At 40.2% G+C, this 19,647-nt stretch overlaps 1 protein-coding gene across 2 annotated transcripts in view; it reads right to left on the bottom strand.

Annotated features, from left to right (window-relative positions):
• IL1RAPL2 (interleukin 1 receptor accessory protein like 2) overlaps positions 1-19,647 on the bottom strand; it is a 708,817-nt gene that overhangs the window by 3,027 nt on the left and 686,143 nt on the right. For both annotated transcript variants that reach the window (XM_075834359.1, XM_075834360.1), the window contains 2 exons: positions 11,552-11,695; positions 5,642-5,812 (listed from right to left, as the gene is read on the bottom strand). In XM_075834359.1, the coding sequence (XP_075690474.1) occupies positions 5,642-5,812; positions 11,552-11,695 (315 nt within the window). The remainder of the gene's footprint in view (positions 1-5,641; positions 5,813-11,551; positions 11,696-19,647) is intronic.

Raw genomic sequence — 19,647 nt, 5'->3', positions numbered from 1 at the left:
CAGAGGATTTACTATGGAAAAAGTGCTCACCCAGAGCATAAACCAGATTTGAGTAATCTGCTTCAGCATAGCAAGGGTGCACAGAAGTTAGGTTTACACCCATACCTCCAAGCAGCCTCTGTGCTATAAAAGCATGACCCCATCATATAGATAATGTAATTATGACTACTGGTATTGCTATTAGCAGTGTCGGACTGGGGTTTCTTGGACCTGAGAATATTATCCAGAAACCCCCCCCCCCCCATTATATATGCAGAACATGTACACGTCCATTTTATTGCACTGTAATCTTTTTATTTGCATTTTAATCTTTGCACACACAAGACATTATCAATAAGATCAAATAGGTTATTACTGAATCATCCCATAAGAAGTAGACCCTAGTGGCAAGTGATTGGCTTCAAAGACACCTCCAAATGGCATTCCCTACTGTTGGATCATTGATGCCCATGAATGTGTCAGAACCATGACCCCCCCCCCCCCCTGGTACCCTAGTGGGCCAGTCTGACCCTGGCTATCAAAACTAGCCAAAGTGATGGGTTAAGATTTAAAAATAAAAAATACATGGAGAATGGTACCCCTGTAGGTACTTTAAAGGGGTTGTCTAGTTTACAAAAACTATTTTTGTATACCTTATTAGGGAATTCGGAGTTAATAGAGTGTGTCCCTGTTCAGGATCATTGGAGAGTGTTTACAAAGTGTCTAATGCTCTAAAGGAACAGTCCTGTCCTGCATCACTCAGCAAAGCAGTGATTTGAAGTTGTATTGTGTAATCTTAATTTGTTCTAGGGTGGCGCTGCAGGGAAATTGAACATCTACTGCCAGCTTTCCCCACAGAATACTGATGATACCCCAGTAGGTTGACATTGTTTGTTTGATCAGCATATTGTAATGGACCCTTCTAGCAAGTAGGGATTGTTATACATGGACAACACCTTTAATTTTTCTGTTGTCTTTCTGAAAAAAGCCAATGATTCATGCTTCACCATACAATCAAAACGCTGAGGCACAATTCCTGGTCCACATTCCAGTCCTAAACTCTATCACAACAGGGCTAGGTAAGTACAATTTTTTTGGGGAGGGCACTATATATAGCGAGGAGGGCTATGTGGCACTATACAGGGGGAGGGCTGTGTGGCACTATACAGGGGGAGGGCTGTGTGGCACTACACAGGTGGGAGTGCTGTGTAGCACTATCTACTAAGGGGGAGCTGTGTGGCACTATACAAGGGGTGGCTGGGGGGCACTATATAAGGGGTGGCTGGGGGGCACTATAAAGAGGGGAGGGCTGTGTGGCACTATCTACTAGGGGGGCTGTATGGCACTATATGTAAGGGTGAGGGCTGTGTGGCACTATCTACAAAGGGGGGGCTGTGTGTTGCGCTATCTACAAGAGGGGGCTGTGTGTAGCACTATCTACAAGGAGGGCTGTATGCGGCGCTATCTACCGGGGCACAAAGGGACATTATTACTGTGGGGGCACGGTTACTGATGGGGCACTTTCATTGTGTCGAGCACTGATGGATTGTTTTTACCATCTGGGGCACTGTGGACTACGAGTTTGTTTAGAGGGTGGGGTATAGGTGTGGAGGGTGCTGGAAAAGCAAGAAACCAACATGTCTGTGTTAAATTCTGCAGAGACGAGTTGTGGATGGAATAAGTCATCACAGTGGTCTGAGCTGGATGGAGAAAAAAAAAGACAAAGTGAATGACTCTAATCAGAGAAAACATCACCTGTAAGTCACCGGATATAAAGGTGCTGTAATTGCTTATATGGTCTGCAGAGATCCTGTGTATAACTGCCATCTACAACTATATGGTCACAACATGGTGGTTATATTGGTCTTTGTATAGTGTTTTTTTATTCAGCAACAGTATGTGGTTATGGTGTGGAGGTATTATACAGTATCAGTATGAGGGTATTATTCAGTCACTATGTGGTAATGGTGTGGGTGTATTATTTGGACCTTTTTATATTGTGTTATTATTGGTCTTATAAGGCCCTGTTCACACAGTTTTTTTTACGCGGAAACCGCGTCGGAAAACACGCCAAAAAACATCCAAAAACGCCTCCCATTGATTTCAATGGGAGGTGGAGGCGTTTTTTTCCCCCCCGCGACCGATAAAACCGGCTCGTGGGAAAAAGAAGCGACATGCCCTATCTTCAGGCGTTTACGTCTCTGACCTCCCATTGACATCAATGGGAGGCAGAGAAAGCAGTTTTCGCTGCGTTTTTGCCCGTGGCGTTCAATGGCCGTGGGCGAAAAACGCGGCAAACGGCTTGGAAATTCCAGATGGAATTTTGGGGCAGAATTTTCTGCCTGCAAAAAACTCAGTGAACAGGGCCTAATAGTGAGTTGCGTTCAGTCAGAGTATGCAGGTAATATTTAATCTGTATAGTGGTATGATTTAATAACTCTATATGTATATAGAGAAGTTTTTTATGAGAGAGGGGGGACATATGATTTGGGGCTTGTAACACTCCTGAACGCGATAGAAATCAGCGATGCAGTTCTCTGCACATCGCCTTCGGAATTGACTGCATTATTGATACGGTAATTCAGCATTTAGGGTCCCACTTTTAACTTTGCCTAGGGCCACACTTTGTCTAACACCAGCCCTGATTACCCTTGTCTGACTGGTTACACAAGAAAAATTAAAAGGCCGAACATTGTTTTCATCAATAAATTATGCTCCCACTTCAATGTTGCCCCAGGTGGCCATCTACCCCTCTTCTAGGCCCAGTAAAAGAGACTATTTGAGTTTCCATACCATATTCTATAAAAATTCAAAAGACTAGCCAACTTGAAGATTGTCCATAACTGCCTGTCAATAAAGTATTCCTTGCCTTTCACTGAATACAATCACTATTTGTTCCTACCCCATAGTGGTAAAAGGATTATCAAGGATCCAGCCCTGCAGACCACTACAGTAGCCCCCAGTAAAGAATCAAAAATAAATCCTAAACTTCTGTGTTATAGAAATTCATGAAAAATTGCTTTCCTCACTTCCCATGGAGGGCTGGTTTGGAAAACCTTAATTTGCACTATGAAAATGAATGCAGACATTTAAGCAAATTGCTAACTTTCTGGCATACTTCACATCCTGCAATCGTAGCATAATGATAATTCTGCTAATTACATGCAATATATTCTTCTAGAGCAGTGTTTATTTTAATTAGTTTGGCTTCGGAGAAGGTATTAATGATATACTGTGACTTTAATATTTCCCTGTGCTGCCAGCTAAAAGAAGCTGTCATGTTTGGTGCCAAGTATCAAAGGTATAAGTGATGCTGTGGCGGATCGAGGCTCCAATTATAAGAGCAGAACAATAACACACACCCTCGTGTGGCTGTAACATATAATTACACAGTCATGAACTTAACTTTCAAAAGGACCGTCCAATCAAATCTTAAAGAGACTTTAAATTACCATGTGTTGAAGTAATCAACCACCGCAGATACCTCAAATTAGTATGTTCAGAAGAAACGTACTAAGTGAACCCTCCAACACAAACATCCATTTCCTGATCTAGATAGAAATTGGAGGTGTTTGTATCATGACAGACAGAGACATAAATCAAGTATAAAGATATTTATTAACAGAATTTCATTCTAAAAAGGATTTTTGGAAGCAGAAACTATAAGAATTAAAACTGAGCTAAATGGTAAAAACAGTCTACTAGCTTATCGATGTCACTTCTTTGGCACTCCAGTCTTCATTCTATCTCAAACAAATGGGAGTATTGACCACAAAATGAAATATATATATTTTTTAAAAATGCATTTATTCAAAGTCACTGATGTTGGCATAAATTTTTTTTTAATTCTTTGTCCCTCACTTTATATAAAAAAATAAAAAAAAGAAATGGCAAGAGTTGTCCCATTTGGACTATTCCTCTCAGTTGAAAGCAGCGGATAACCTTTGTGTCCAGCTGCTGAAACTACAGATATCAACTACAGTAGACAGTACAAGGAACTGCATAGTGGTGTAGGACCTATAGGGCTCCCGTGGCAACCATCAACCATATAATACATGATCACAATTAGTCATCCTGAGCAGGAGCAGCTATTGGATCTATTTCTGCTCCGGGAAATGGCTTTGTATGATATCCACAACCTCTCTACTGTAAGAATAATAAGAGTTTGGCATTTGAAATTGGATGTATATACCTGAATGCCATACAGGTTGCAGTGTTTTTTTTACGGCCACATATGTGCAATATTTGCGAATGGGAATTTATAGATTTTTATTTTTGCTTTATAAATTAAATCAAGATAAGGCCATCAGGTCATTTAGTGCCTGTCAATATCAGGCTGTTAAATCCCCTTTCATCAGCCCTATCGTATAAGGCTTTTTATTTTATTTTTTTTGCAGTTTTGCCCCCTACAGTGGCTATCTGTAATTTTCAGTTTTCTTTGAGATAGATGGTGGGGCCTACCCGCTATCATGTCTCCCATAAATTGCACACACAGTGAAGAGAGGATCCTGCTCTCCTATCTCTATGCAGCACACTCTCAGAATCAGCAGCAACATGGAGGACATGAAACAGCAGTAACTAGCAGCGTAGCTGTGAATCCAGTACTGGGTTGAGAGAGAACACTTTCTAGAAAGCTGCAGCAGCATCTCTATATGCCTTTCTCTCTCACTCTGCTCCTGCTCCCTCCTGCCCCTTCCTGCTCCACAGACTTCTATGGGCAGCTATAACCTGGTCCCTCAGTGAGCTGATAGTCCGTCTCCTCTTGAGGAGATTGAAAAAGCACTAAATTCAGAGTGAGTGAACAATTAGGAGGGAGGGTGAAGAAAGGAGCATGAAAGGTGGAGAGAGAGGCATTTTAAGTTTCTTATATTCACTTGTACTACTGATTTATACAAAGCTAGTTGAAAATTTAGTGACCATTTAACTGAGATCCATCTCCTTATTAATTACAATATGGGTGCCAATGATTGTAAACCCTTGTTTTGCACCTGCGCTGTAGTTTATTAATTGCATCTAAAGTATCCCTTAGGTCCTGGGCTAGGTCTAGAAACTGACCACAATTTTTAACACCTATTAGAGTTGTCACTAAGCTTTTTCTATATAGGAGGGATTAGGGTAAGCATAGTCCCTAGGCTAGTGGAAGACTCGTCAAAGAAGGGACAGTTTACAATTGGGGATTTGCTGGATTCTGGATCAGCATCCACAAAGTATTTGGCCAACGAAGTGTAAGTTAAACTCGCTAATTAAAAGACCAACAAATATTTTAAAGTAAGTTATATACTGCTCAAGGAATTTTTAATGGGTATTTGCAGACCTTTTTTTTTTGTCTCCTCTGCCATTTATGCTCTTTGAGCCAGATCAGCCAATAAGAAGTGCAATGTAATGAGAATGTAGTCTTGACAAAGATCCCATAGGCACGGATCGAAACGTTTGCCTGCCTGGGGTGAATAAACACACCACTTTTTTTCACCAATTTCCTTGGAGTGCTGCCTCTTCATTCATTTTTTTTAAAATCTATCTATCTATCTATCTATCTATCTATCTATCTATCTATCTATCTATCTATCTATCTACTTTTTGATCATTTTTCAGTATGTGGTATCAATTGCTACATCCTGCCCCAATGTGTCAAGCTAAGCAAGGTAAATTGGAATAGACTTACTCCCACTGGGCATCATGTCCCTGTCTGGAACGAACAGCTTGTATCCGTAGTGCTTCTCTAGGATATCTGGAAGAATTTCTAGTGCAAACTGTTCCTCCTCCTTGCTTTCATGATCTAATGAATCTGGATCCACTTTGGTATAGGAAAGATATGCATCATATTCCTTGTTGTCTTAGGAAAAAAACAGGAGATAACAAATAAGAGTTCAATATGATAAAAGAAAAACTTGCTTGTATTGTATGTTATATATCTGTACATCGATTTTGTATAAGGGCTCATTCAGACTAACGTGAATAATGTCCGAGTGCTGCGCAGGGAAATCACGCGCAGGGAAATCACGCGCAGCACACGGACCCATTGATTTCAATGGGGCCGTTCACGCATGCGTGAGTTTTCACACAGCGTGTGTCCGTTGCGTAAAACTCAGTGCATGTCCTATATTGGTGCATTTTTCACACACCTATCGCCCATTGAAGTCAATGGGTGCGTGAAAATCACGCACAGCACACGGATGCATATCCATGTGCGGTGCATGATTTACGCATTAATTCAATTGAAAATAATTTAAAAAAAAGATGTGCTTGACAAGTGCGTGAATAACACATGCCACTCGCAAAGCACAGATGCAATAACGCAACACATATGGACCAGATTCACGGGCGTTTTTCACGCGCGTGAATCTGATACGCTCGTGTGAATGTAGCCTAACTGTATTTATACGGCCACACGGGACGGAAATGTTGCAGGTTTTCCATCCAGATTTGCGAATGGAAAAACTACTCTACCAGCCATGTAGTTGGGATTTAAAATAATTTCATCTACACGCTGTGGAATTTTTCCACATGGAAATTGACCTGCGTGCGAATTTTAAAAAACTGCAGCATTTCAATTTCTGTTTCAGATTTTCACAGTGGATTTCACCGCTTTCAATGTAGAGATGCAGATTTTGGTGCAGATTCACTGCAAAATCCGTAGGCAGACGTGCGGCAGATTTTTCCATCCTGTGTGGACTTAGCCTGTAATCACGATCCGTGATTACGGTCACGGCCGGCCCTGGACAGACACCCGCATTTGCGGGCCGTGCTCTCATTATAAAACTAGGACGGTTCTTATTTTTTATGGACACTTTCTATGGCTGCTAGAGAGTCACATTGCCCTATGGTTTGGGTCCCTAGAAGACAATTTGACTATAGGTGGTCTCTGTGATCAGTTATTATAGCCCCGGAAATTATCATAGTATCATCAACACAATACAAAAGCCTCTAATCTGAGCATTGACAGAATACAGGCTGCTGTAGTCCTGCACAGTTATTATTGAATGTTCCTGCCTTCGGTAGAGATATTATATAAGAAACCTGCTGATCAAACAATTCACTCAAAAACCTAAACTTTATAAGTCCCTGTTCACAAAGTTTTTTGCAGGCAGAATAAATCTGCCTCAGAATGTAATTACAAAAATAAATAGCAAAACCCATTTATAAAATATCTTTACCACGTAGTAATGGTTCAGCGGCTGTCAGGTCTCCTTTGTTCCCCTATTTGAGGGCTCATGATTTGATTCAGTATTTTCATGTAAAAAAGTTGCCAGGAATCCTAGAGAAAGCTTGTGAGTCCTGCTCCCCCCCCCCCCCCCGCCCACACAGAGTGATTGAAAAGATGTCAATCACTGTGTGTGGGCGGAGGAAGCATGACTCACAGGCTTTCTATAGGAGTCCTGGCAGCATTTAAACAGCTTTGATCATGAAAATACTAATTTAATACTCTATATACCCAAGCTCTGCTCCTCCTCTTCTATTATACACTGCTCTCAGATCTGCTATAGCCGCCTTAACATAATCTCTAATTCTAATTGTTTTTTAAGAGGTTTAACAAGATTTTGTGTGTAAACTTTGACATTTTGCTGCAGGTTTCAATTTAAAGAATAATCCTAGAATTAAAAAATAATCTATACATCCAGGTGTAGTTTTGAAGGCGTGGCCAAAGTCTGAAAACTCTGCATATGGCCATCTAACGTTCTCCCTCAGAAAGTTATTAAGTAACTTTGGATGTATTGTAGTTTTTATGCAAAGCTAAACAATATGTAAACTCTCTGCTTGCAGTGGACCCACAGACCTCAGTTTTCCTTGTAGTCATGCTGGGTCCTCTAGTCCCCCACATAGGGAGCCACCCTGCTACTTAACCAGGGTTTGTGATGCATGAAAACAAAGGAATAATGAAGGGAATGTTTCTGGGTTATTTTATCTTGTCAAAATTACAGTAATAGTGGTATCCCAGAAGTGACTATACTAATGTTTTGACAAATTGAAAATTATTCTAAGATGAATAATTGCGACATTGCTTTATCAACATCTGCAGTATCTGTAACTGGCACAGCATGTGTAGCTCACGGTAAAATAGACCATAATAAATGCTTCTTCAATTCCGTTTTTTCTACTGTTGACATAAACATAGCACTGCACAACCTAGACACAGCAAGGGGGTCAGAGCTGGGGAGTTCTGCTGCAGGAACACGCTGATATTATCTAGTACATAAGAATGTGAAATCAATGGTGCATCCAAAAAAAAATAAAATATTATTAGTTTGTTATTATTAGTATTTTATTATTAGTTTGTTATTATTATTATTATTATTAGTTTGTTATTATTATTATTAGTTTATTATTACTATCAGATTATTATTAGTAGTAGTTGTGTAGTATTATTATTATTATTAGTCGATTTATTATTATTATTTATCCTGGGTTTATTTTCTCCTTTGCTTATTATTGCCTCCTGTTGACCTATACACTTTTATGACATGCTCAGAAACCGCTACTCTTTGCCTCCTTAGTAGCGGTTTTCATGGCTTTTCTTTAGTTATGGATTATTTTTAAAACTTTTTCTAATTACATTTTATAAGCACAGTATATAAAATTTTGCATAACATTTTAATATACTTGTTTTTCATTCCTCACCGTTGTCAAGATGTTTGCTTGCTGTCAATGTATGCAAACATTTCTGCTTTTATGCGAAGGCTGAAATTCCGTGCAGAACATATACTTCTAACATTTATGAATTTGGTACAATTTATCCAGTCCGGGCAATACTTTATTAGCTAAACAGCATGAAGTCTATAGCATGGTCTACACTCCTACATTGTCACAAACCCTCAGACTAACCTATTCGTTTCTTACCTCCATGAAAGAAAAAAAGTTATGATTATTATTATGGGTTACTTGTTTTTTATTGATCTTATGGAGGAGTGGGTGTTGGACATTGCAAAAAAAATAGATGAAGAGCCAATTTAGTAGATTTGACCAAATCGAATAATCACTTCTATTCTAGGTCTATTTTAAAGCATCAAGATGAAGCCTAATAGATGTATTTGCATGCCATTCTCGAAACCTTATGGATGTATGTGATTTTATATTCGCAACTTTCCAGTCAAAGTAAATCAAATACTGTGCCAGTATAAATGGCGCCATCTAATGGTTGATATATATATTCAGACAATCTACATGCCACCTCCCAAACAGACATTGTGGGAGACTTTATAGGATATGTAAACTTTTGAAGTGAAATTGTTTTAATCAACGTTTTATCTGATTTTAAACAACTTTTATATTGATATTTATTTAAAAAAAAAAAAAGTTTTTACTTTTTAGCATACAGCTTCTATGTATCCTGTATCATTCTATCAATGCAGATTCCGTCAGTTCACCTGTATAGACTGCTTGGCTCGATGCTGGTCCTGCATGTCTCTGACCGACCGGATCCAGCTAATATCAATCACATCTAAGTTCATAAACTTAGCTGTATCTTAAAAAGTAGAATTTAATAGTTGTTTAAAGTCAGATAAAAGTGTACATAGCCTTTAAGAGCTAAAGTGCTAAGTGTATCATCACATTAACCACTTGAAAGACCAAACATTTTTGAATTTTGGTTTTTCACTCCCCGCCTTCTATCAGCCCTAACTTTTTTTTTTCTTTTCGTCAATGGAGTGGTGTGAAGGCTTGTTTTTTGCGGGAGGAGTTGTAGTTTCTATTGGCACAGTTTAAAGTACCATATAATATACTGGGAAACTGAAAAAAAATTCTACGTGGGGTGGATCTAGAAAATGGAGGAATCACAGTTTTTTCCATGGGTTTCCATTTTCAGTCTTTCACCGTGTGGTAAAGACGACAAATTATTTTGCTGGTAAATAAGTTTTTGGCAATACCACATTTATATTGTGGGGTTTTTTATGTTTTACTCCTTTTACAAAAATAAAACGTGTTGCAATATTCTATTTTTTCGTCCATTGAGCGGTGTGAGGGCTTATTTTTTTTGTTCCATGAGCTGTGGTTTTTATTGGTACCATTTTTTGGTACATATGACTTTTTGGTCACTTCTTGTTAAAACATTTTTTACCGCTAAGTTGGCCAAAAAACAACTATTCTTGCTTTTTTATATTTCTTTTTACGGCATTTAACATGCGAGTTAAATAATGCTATAATGTAATAGTTCAGACTTTTATGGACACAGCGATACCTATTTTGTTTTTTGCTTTTATTTTTAACATTACTTTAGAAAAAGCTGAGAAAAGGGTCGTTTTTAAACTTTGAATAATTTTTTTTTACACATTTTATTAGTCCCCCTAAGGGACTTGAACCAGTGATCGTTGCATTGCTGATACAATATACTGCAATACTAATATATTGCAGTGTATATAAAATTTTAAAGGCTTCTGTTAAGCCCTGCCAGAGGAATGGCTTAACAGAGGCAGAGTGAAGGCAGACCTGGGGGCCTTCATCAGGCCCCTAGGCTGCCATGACAACCAACAGCGATCGCTGTTGCTGGCAGTTAGTCCCAGGTGTCAGCTGTAAATCACAGCTGACACCCTCAGCATATGGAGCAGGCTCAGCGCGGGAGCCCGCTCCATACTTCTCCTCCTGCACCATGACGTACCGGCATGTCGTGGTGCGTTAAGGGTGTATTCACACGGTGCAGTGTTGCTGCGTTTCTTTGCTGCGCAGCTGAAAAATGCATGCCTTTTAAAATGCCATAAAATGCATGCTTTTTTGGGGCGTTTTTTTTGGGCCGCACGGTTAAAATCTCAGCAAAATCGCACAGAGTGAATGCATCCTTAGCGAGCACTGGGAATGAGTTCGAGTCAGAAAACTGTGATGATAATTTTCAGACCGGATTAAAATTGGAGCGGAATTCCGATTTAAGAGTAACCGTGACATAAACACTGCGAAATTTAAGAACGGACAAATTGACATGCTGCAGATTCCTAATCCGCATGTCTTTTCTGTAGACTTTTTCTGCAGTGTGTGTATGAGATTTGTTCATATCTCTTCCACTTTCTACTGCATCTCACTGTAGAAGAAATTTCTGAACAAAAAGTCTGATCGGAAATTCCCATTTTTATTATGCGATGTGTGGTTGTACCCTAAAAAGTGTAACTTAAACAAAGTTTCATAATGTTCAATAGAAGTCACGGAAAAAATGTAGAGAATAAGAACAAAAAGACAAGAGCATGGAAGCAGCACTCACGAAAAAAAATTGACGTTTATTCACCCAACAAATGCAACGTTTCACTTCCTCAATTGAAGCATTTTCAAGCCATTGAGGAAGTGAAACGTTGCATTTGTTGGGTGAATAAACTTCACTTTTTTTTCGTGAGTGCTGCTTCCATGCTCTTGTCTCTTTGTTATACGTCATATGGGGAGATGTCACTCCTATCATTTGAAGCTTAGCACCGACCATTTATTTGGTAATCTGCACTTGTGCTGCTCCTATCCGCCTTACAATTTAGAGGAGAACAGTGTTATGCCCACTCAGATTCCCCTTGCCATTACGCCAATACAGACTACAAGATGAAAGCCTGTACCTGATTGGCCTCTGCTGTTTATAAACGAAAAAAAGTCCAAACCAAACACCACTTACCTTCTGCAGCTTCATCGCTGCCGAAATTCTGTCTGTAGAAGAGCATTATTTCTATGTTGTAGCATTTATAGATTGTGACAAGCAAAACGAATACAATAAGGATAGCACCTAGACCTCCAGCAAGTTCCATGTTATACTTTAATTCTAAGAAAAAGAAAAATATAAAATACAATTAAATTGGTAAATAAAACGACTTTATCAACCATTTTCTATCACATGACCATCATAAAAGTAAATCACCTGAAACATTGGACTGGATCTAAAATCATGCGATTGTAAGTAAAACAAGTTCATACGTACCCAGGCCTTTGTCTTGGTGACGCGTCCCTCTTTTGACATCCAGTCCGACCTCCCTGGATGACGCGGCAGTTTGTGACTGCTGCAGCCTGTGATTGGCTGCAGCGGTCACATGGTCTGAAACGTTATCCCAGGAGGCTGGACTGGAAGATGAAGCAGGTAGTTATGGGTAAGTATTAACTTTTTTTTGTTACAGGTTTTTGAAGTAACTTTAGACATCTATATTGTGAGCGCTGCACATGGTACTCACTGTCCAGGGTGCTGAAAGAGTTACTGCCGATCAGTGCAGGCCCTTCTCTATGTCCCACACTGATCGTTTAACTCTTTCAGCACCCTGGACAGTGACTATCTCCTGATGTCGCCTAGCATTGCTCCCGTAATTACGGGTGCGCACACGTAGCCACCCGTAATTGCGGGAGCCCCATAGACTTCTATGGGCCTGCCCGTGCCATAATTACGGCCTGAAATAGGACATGTTCTATATTTTTCAATGGCCCGGGCAGCTTCCCGTAAGCAAATGGGAAGGTACCCATGGCCAATAGAAGTCTATGGGCCCGTAATTACGACCGTTTTTACGTTCGTGTGCATGAGGCCTAATTAACTGTAGCGTCCACTGTCAGGCAGCTGCTGCCAAGGCAAATAAGATCATGGGTGCATAAAAAGAGGCATAACAAGAACATTGTTTTACCTCTTTATAAATCACTATTCAGACTGCACTTAGGGCCCTATTAGAAGGGGCAATTTTTGTAAGAATTTTTGTTTAATCGTTAGAATGTAAGAGATAAACGCCATGTGTAATAGCGTGCAACGCTCAGATGAGCAATAAATCGTTGGGTTTTCATGGATCGGCCACATCTACCAGAGTGAAAGATTATCGTTTGTCGCCGCCACATCCCTTAGTCTATTCACAACTACGTATAGAGCAAAGAGCATTTCTACATATACCAGGATGTCAAGAGTTGTCTGTCACTGGACATCCCCTTTAAGCCCATTTTGGGGAAAAATTTTATTTCTATTTTTGACAACAATTTCTGTTTACTATGGAAAACAATCAGGATTTTTTTTACAACTACTTAGAAGAATTAAATATATCCCCTGCCTCTAGCATCTGATAAGTTAATTTATTCATTATTCTAATATATTATGCAATGATTATGCTACTGACAGTATGCCACACATTACGCTAAATGTAAAATAAGTACCAATCAGTGCTCATATAAACACGTCTTATAAATTCACAGAACTGTAACGAGTCATTTGCATCTCTCTCTGATCATGTTGACTGTGGGAGAATGCCAGCGTCTTGTAGACGTACTTGTTGAGCGGTATGCTCGTCGCTCTTTGCCAGGTGTACATGTAAATGTACTTTCTTTTTTCGTCCTTTGCTGCTAATTATGTTTTGAATCAAGAACAAGGGAGTTATTACATCTAATCTGACAAGCCATTTGGAAATGATGTGCCCTGCATCTAGACTTCTATATTTGCTACTGCATTGTTTTTGTGCAGAACGTGCTGGCTTTCAAAGAATTCATTAAATATGCAATCCTATGTAGAAACTTCAAATAAAGATCCACTTTGGAGCAAATATTACTGTATTCCTTATTTAGGACAAAAACGGGATTTAACCTCTAAAATTCTCCTGTTCATATAAAGTAAAGGTCCACCTTCGCAAACCAGGTATACTTTTTGTTTTTAATTGCTCCAAAGCATGTAAAATAAAAATAAGCATCTTTGCAAATAGTCTTAATTAAATATGTCCTATTGTTTTGTGCCTACAACCGCTATGCAGACCTACATGTTTCCATGGTAATAGACTACAAAAAAAACATGTGTAGTCACCCTACAGTCATACTCCCTTCCATCTGTCCCTGACTTTTTGGTAACAAACAGGTTAGAAGCCAGGAAGAAACTTAGGTGGTGTTGTCTCAATATTGGGAAGCATCTAAGACTTGGACAATAGTTATTATTATTAATAATAATAATAATAATATTTTACTTATCTATCAATGCTAAACATCCAATTGTTCTTAATTTCTGGCAATCAAAAACTTTGTCCCTGAATTTGGCTACAGGCTATTAGATCACTATAATCAATGGTTTTTATATAAAGAATTACAGAGGAGACAAAGATAACTCTTCCTGACGTACCCCTGTGAAAAACACAGGTTTCCATAGTAACCACCCAAATGTGGAACTACTACTCCACATTCAGGGGCACAGCTCTGTACTCCACATCTCTAGGAACAGCCATCACTGTCATTAAACCAGTGGACTTATTTGATTCCGGGAGCACAGGGCATGTGCTACGAAGACGTGAATATATGTATTGTGGATAGGAAGACTATATTAAATGCAACGCTTTCATTATTATTAACTTTTAATAGGGCTGATGGAAAAAAAATTTTTTTTTTTTTTTATTGTCTTGGCTGGTATATTGCTTATGCGTATTGTCTAAGATAATTATTAAGTCCCCTTTATATTTTATTAGCACCTGCGCTCAGGAGACGTATCATCTTTTCCAGATCTCACAATTGATAACCAGCTACCTATGATTAATCCCAGAGGAGACGGCTAGACTTTTATGCATCACCGCTATCAATTAGGTGATAAATGTACCGAGTGGGTGGTGCTGTATGTGATTCACCTCTCTTTCACTTTGCATTTCCTTACCAGTTACAATTCTTCTCATCTTGTTCAAATCAGAATATTTGTAACCTTGTTTCTGATCTGAAATAGATCTGCCAGAAAAATCCATTATTTTCTCTTCTGCATCTTCTATATTCTCATTATTACAAATATAAACTTGTTTTAAAAGTTCTATAAACAGGCAATTTGTTGGTTAAGACTGAATGAGTTGTAGCCTGGTTAAAGCCTCATGCAAATGACAGCTCTGCGTGTGCTCACGGAGCCTGAATAGAGGCACGTAGGGACAGATTTACAAGGACAGGGATTTTTATTTAACAGATTTATGAAAGAGGACCTGTCACTAGGGCCTACAAAGTGAGAGACACAGTGGCTGTTAGGTGAGACTGCTGACTGAGTCCAGCTGTGTTTTTCCCTGTACCTTTCGCTGAGCTATGTCTATGGACCCCTCTATATTTAGCAACAAATATGGAAATGGCTCGCTGACTCGCCAAGTGGGTTTGTCTGCCAGGGATTCTCAGTGGGCAGAGTTACCACTGAGCCTCTGACGCTGACCTATCAGCATGAGGCTGTTTCCTAAAGACAGTCTTTAGCTAGCGTCATCGCATGAGACCACGCTGGCTGAAGACTGACTTACGTGATGACGCTAGCTGAAGACTGTCTTTAGGAAACAGCCTCATGCTGATAGGTCAGCGTCAGAGGCTCAGTGGTAACTCTGCCCACTGAGAATCGCTGGCAGCCAAACCCACTTGGCGAATCAGCGAGCCATTTCCATATTTGTTGCTAAATATAGAGGGGTTCATAGACATAACTCAGCGAAGGGGGGCCACACAAGTACAGGGAAAAACACCGCTGGACTCACCCAATAGCCACTATGTCTCTGAGACTGCTAACTCACTTTGTAGGATCTAGGGACAGGTCCTCTTTAAGAAGTGTCTGACCTTGCCGCTGGCCTTGCACCACAATTGTGACGTAATGACCGTGGCCATGCACCAAGCATTTCTATCATACCATCAGGCATAAAATAAAATATCCTCACCTCAATGCTCCTCTTCACTTCTCCCCTCCGAGTCCACTCACCATGCTGCGGTTCACACAAGGTCCCGATGCTAAGCAGCGTCAGGGCCTTATTTGCGATGCCCGGATCTTTGGCCCAGTGCCCCGTGTGACTGCTGCTACAGAGGTTGCAATTGCGACCGGGCCCCGCACTGCGTCTGTAGAAATTTAGTATAGTAACTGGGGCCTAGGTCATAAAATACACGGGCCCCAGTTACTATAGTAATACCGCTATACTTACCCTCCTTCCAGAGCGCAGCAGAAGTCCTGACGTCTTTTCGCATCATGACGTCACAACGCTGGATGGTGTCAGGACATCCGCTGCACCGAAGAGTTGGGTAAGTGTAACATCATTACTGCCTGCTGGGGTCTTGTATCTAGGCCTGCCTTGTAATAGGCTTAGATACGGGGTCCAACAGACCGCATCACACATGGGTTTAGATACAGGGCCATGTGTCATACTGTCTGTTAGACCATGTATCTAAGCTTACCACAAGGCAGGCTTAGATACAGGACCCCAGCAGACAGTAATCTTATACTGTATAAGATTACTGCCTGCTGCGGTCCTGTATCTAAGCCTGCCTTGCGGTAAGCTTAGATACATGGTCTAACAGATACAGGGCCCATGTGTGATGCTGTCTGTTGGACCCTGTATCTAAGCCTATTACAAGGCAGGCTTCGATACAGGACCCCAGCAGACCGTAATCTTATACAGTATAAGATTACTATCTGCTGGGGACCCGTATCTAAGCCTGCCTTGTGGTAAGCTTAAATACATGGTCTAACAGGCAGTATCACAGATGGGCCCTGTAGCTATGCCTACCACCTGTGTTACTAATGAGTTTGTGTTTTTTTACAGGTTCGGTTGTTGGACTACGTTGGATTCGAGGACTACTTCGATGATGGCTTTTTTATTTGCAATAAAATGGTTAATGAGGGTTGTGTGGGTTTTTGTTTTATTTCAATAAAATATATTTTTTCTATGTCTTTGTATTTTCTTTTAAACGTCATCACTACCGCCTTAGTAATGGCCGCTGGCTGATTGGTAGCATCCATTACTAAGGCGGGACTTAATGTTAGCCGGTGCAGAGGCTAACACTAACCCCCATTATTACCCTGGTACCCACCGTCACCAGGGGTACTGGGAAGAGCTAGGTACGATCCAGTACCCGACCATCTGTAGTGATGGCCAGGTACTGGGGCAGCCGCAGGCTGGTATTATTAGACTGGGAAAGCCCAAAAACAGTGGCCCTTCCGACCCTGATAATGCTAGGCTGCTGCTATGTTGTATCTGGCTGGTTATCAAAAATGGGGGGGACCCGCACGTCATTTTTTTAATGTAATAAACGTGGGGTCCCCCCCCATTTTCATAACTAGCCAGATACAACATAGCAGCAGAAGGCTAGCATTACCAGGGTGGGAAGGGCCACTGCTTTTGGCCTTTCCCAGCCTAATAATACCAGCCTGTGGCCGCCACGGTACTCGACCATCACTACAGATGGTCAGGCACTGGATCATACCCAGCTCTTCCCGGTACCCCTGGTGGCGGTGGGTACCTGGGTAATAATGGGGGTTAGTGTTAGCCTTTTCACCGGCTAACACTAAGCCTCGTTTTAGTAATGGACGCTGTCAATCAGCCAGCGGCCATTGCTAAGGTGGTAGAAATAAAGTTTAAAAAAATACAAGGACATAGAAAAAGTATTTTATTGAAATTAAAAACCCATACATCCCACATTAACCGTTTTATTGAGAATAAAAAAGCCGTAATCTAAGTAGTTCTCTAATCCAACAACCGAACCTGTAAAAAAATACAAATACACCCAAAAGATTAGTAACACATACAAAAGCAAAGCACTTCTTATACACTTACCTTTCCTGGGTCCAGCACTGCAGCCGCAATGTCAGCGAGCTGGGCCCTATATCTAACACTATCATGTGTGATACTGTCTGCTGAACCAGTATCTAATCCTATCCATGGCTATAGGGTCGTAGTGCTACAGATATGCTGTGTATATAAATATATATATACAGTGTGTATATATATATATATATGTATATACACACACACACACACACACACACTTTTTTTCGGAGGCGAACATATGTTAGTACATGGATACTTACTGCTGGGGCCCTGTATTTAAGTTGATCATGTGTGAGAGTGTCTGCTGAGACATGGTGGGTATGTGGGACTACCTACAGGGGACTGCATGGCACTGCCTACAAGGGGGATGTATGGCAGGGGACCGTGTGTGGAACCATTCTCGGGGATTGTGACACTATAGGCAGGGGGCATTGTGTGAGGAACGCTCTACAGGTGTCTTTGATTAGAGCCCTTAGACATAACTTTGCTTGGGCCCTCAGAAATGCCAAATTTGACCCTGAGGGTTAGTACAAGGATACTTACTGCTGGGGCCCTGTATCTAAGGCTACATTCACACAGGTGTGACTGATTTACGTGCGTAAAAAGTGCGCGTATATCGTTCCGTGTGCGTTGCGTTTTTGCATCAGTGTGCTTTGCGTGTGGCGTATGTTTTCACACACTTGCAAGAGCTTTTTTTTCAGTGTAATTGATGCGTGAAACACTGACAGCACACGGATGTCGTCTGTGTGCTGTCCATGGTTTTCACGCACCCATTGACTTTAATGTGCAACTAGGTGCGTGAAATACACATTTACATTTATTTATTTTTACGATAAAGGGGTTAGTCTGATTTAGAGGGGGTCAAGGTATGAGAGCCAGAAAAATGGCATAAATCTTTTGATATTTTCTCCCCAATGTTACTAGGTGAGAATATTTCTGTAATATGACATCACAATTTTTCTTCCGTCAGATTCATACCATAACCTCTGAATGAAATCATGGGCAAACGGAGGTACAGTATAGACCCATAGAAGTCCATGGGCACTGTATTACAGTTCCAGACAACTCAGAGCTCGTGTGCATGAGCCCTAAAAATGCATCCTAAGGGATCAGTCAGTGTCACATGTGAGCCCATTAACACCCACACGACTTAGAATGGTGATAATTAATCAACTGAATTTCAACAGTGGCTACTTGCTATATTTGTATAGTTTGGGCATTTGAGTCTTGAAGAACAAGCTTACATTTTTAAAGAACTTTAATTAAACAAGGAAGAACTGAACGAGCACTGGAGGTCCCCAAACTTTTAGAATATGTACTCTACTAAGTTTCTGCACCATTCTTTGTTTACATATGCATCTCGCCATGTGACACCATATTCTTCCTTAGAAGCTATGCTACTAGGGAAGAATATCTCCATAATACAGCATAGAATGAAGCATGCCACATTTCCATATGAATCCATGAGAAAAATCCTCCACGTGCCTCCATATGAAACAACAGGCACCTATAGGTACAGTATCAGCCAAAAGATTTCTACCGGCCCATATCCCTGAACCCTAACATTACCCAGAATATATTTAGTATCTAAAGTATTTTAAAACTTAATTTACAAGAAGAATTGTACCCAGAATCCCCCTGGATCATATTTCTCCAGAAACCTTTTCTTTTATCTGAATAATTTTCCAATATTTCATGTTTCGTTATAAAAATACTCAAGCTTGGATTTTCACTAGATATTTTATATTTGCATGAAAAACTATTTTAATCTACTAATGTAGTAATTCAATAGAAGCTAAGCGTTAAGTAGATCTAGCGTAAAGCCCTAGCCAAATATGGTCTTGCTTAATTAACCGATTTCCAATTATCTGTTCAATGAATTAGAGAATTTTGGCTAAGGTTATTATGAGGGTTTATTATATGTAAATCTCTTAAGCCGCGTGCCTCGCCATGTCTCTTCCCTTATTAAACAGAATTTTTTGTCATATCTTCTCAAGCCTTTCATAATGACGTACTTAACTGTAAAATATATTTTCCCTGTTTATCCCTAAAACTACTTATTCTGACTGATTACGTAAGAGTCCAATTTAAAATGCTGAATCCCGTAATAGTAGCAAGATAAGTTAATAAGACTGTATAAGCCTGGTAACCAAATAATTTTTTTCTGTTTTAATGATTCATTGATCCACAGAACACAATAGGAAGATTGATTTGCCAAATCTCAAATCTGGTGGAT

The sequence above is a fragment of the Rhinoderma darwinii genome, chromosome 8, assembly GCF_050947455.1.
Source record: "Rhinoderma darwinii isolate aRhiDar2 chromosome 8, aRhiDar2.hap1, whole genome shotgun sequence".
NCBI classification, from domain to species: Eukaryota; Metazoa; Chordata; class Amphibia; order Anura; family Rhinodermatidae; genus Rhinoderma; species Rhinoderma darwinii.
Note: the sequence above shows the minus strand (reverse complement) of the source record. Positions and strands in the feature narration are given on the sequence as shown.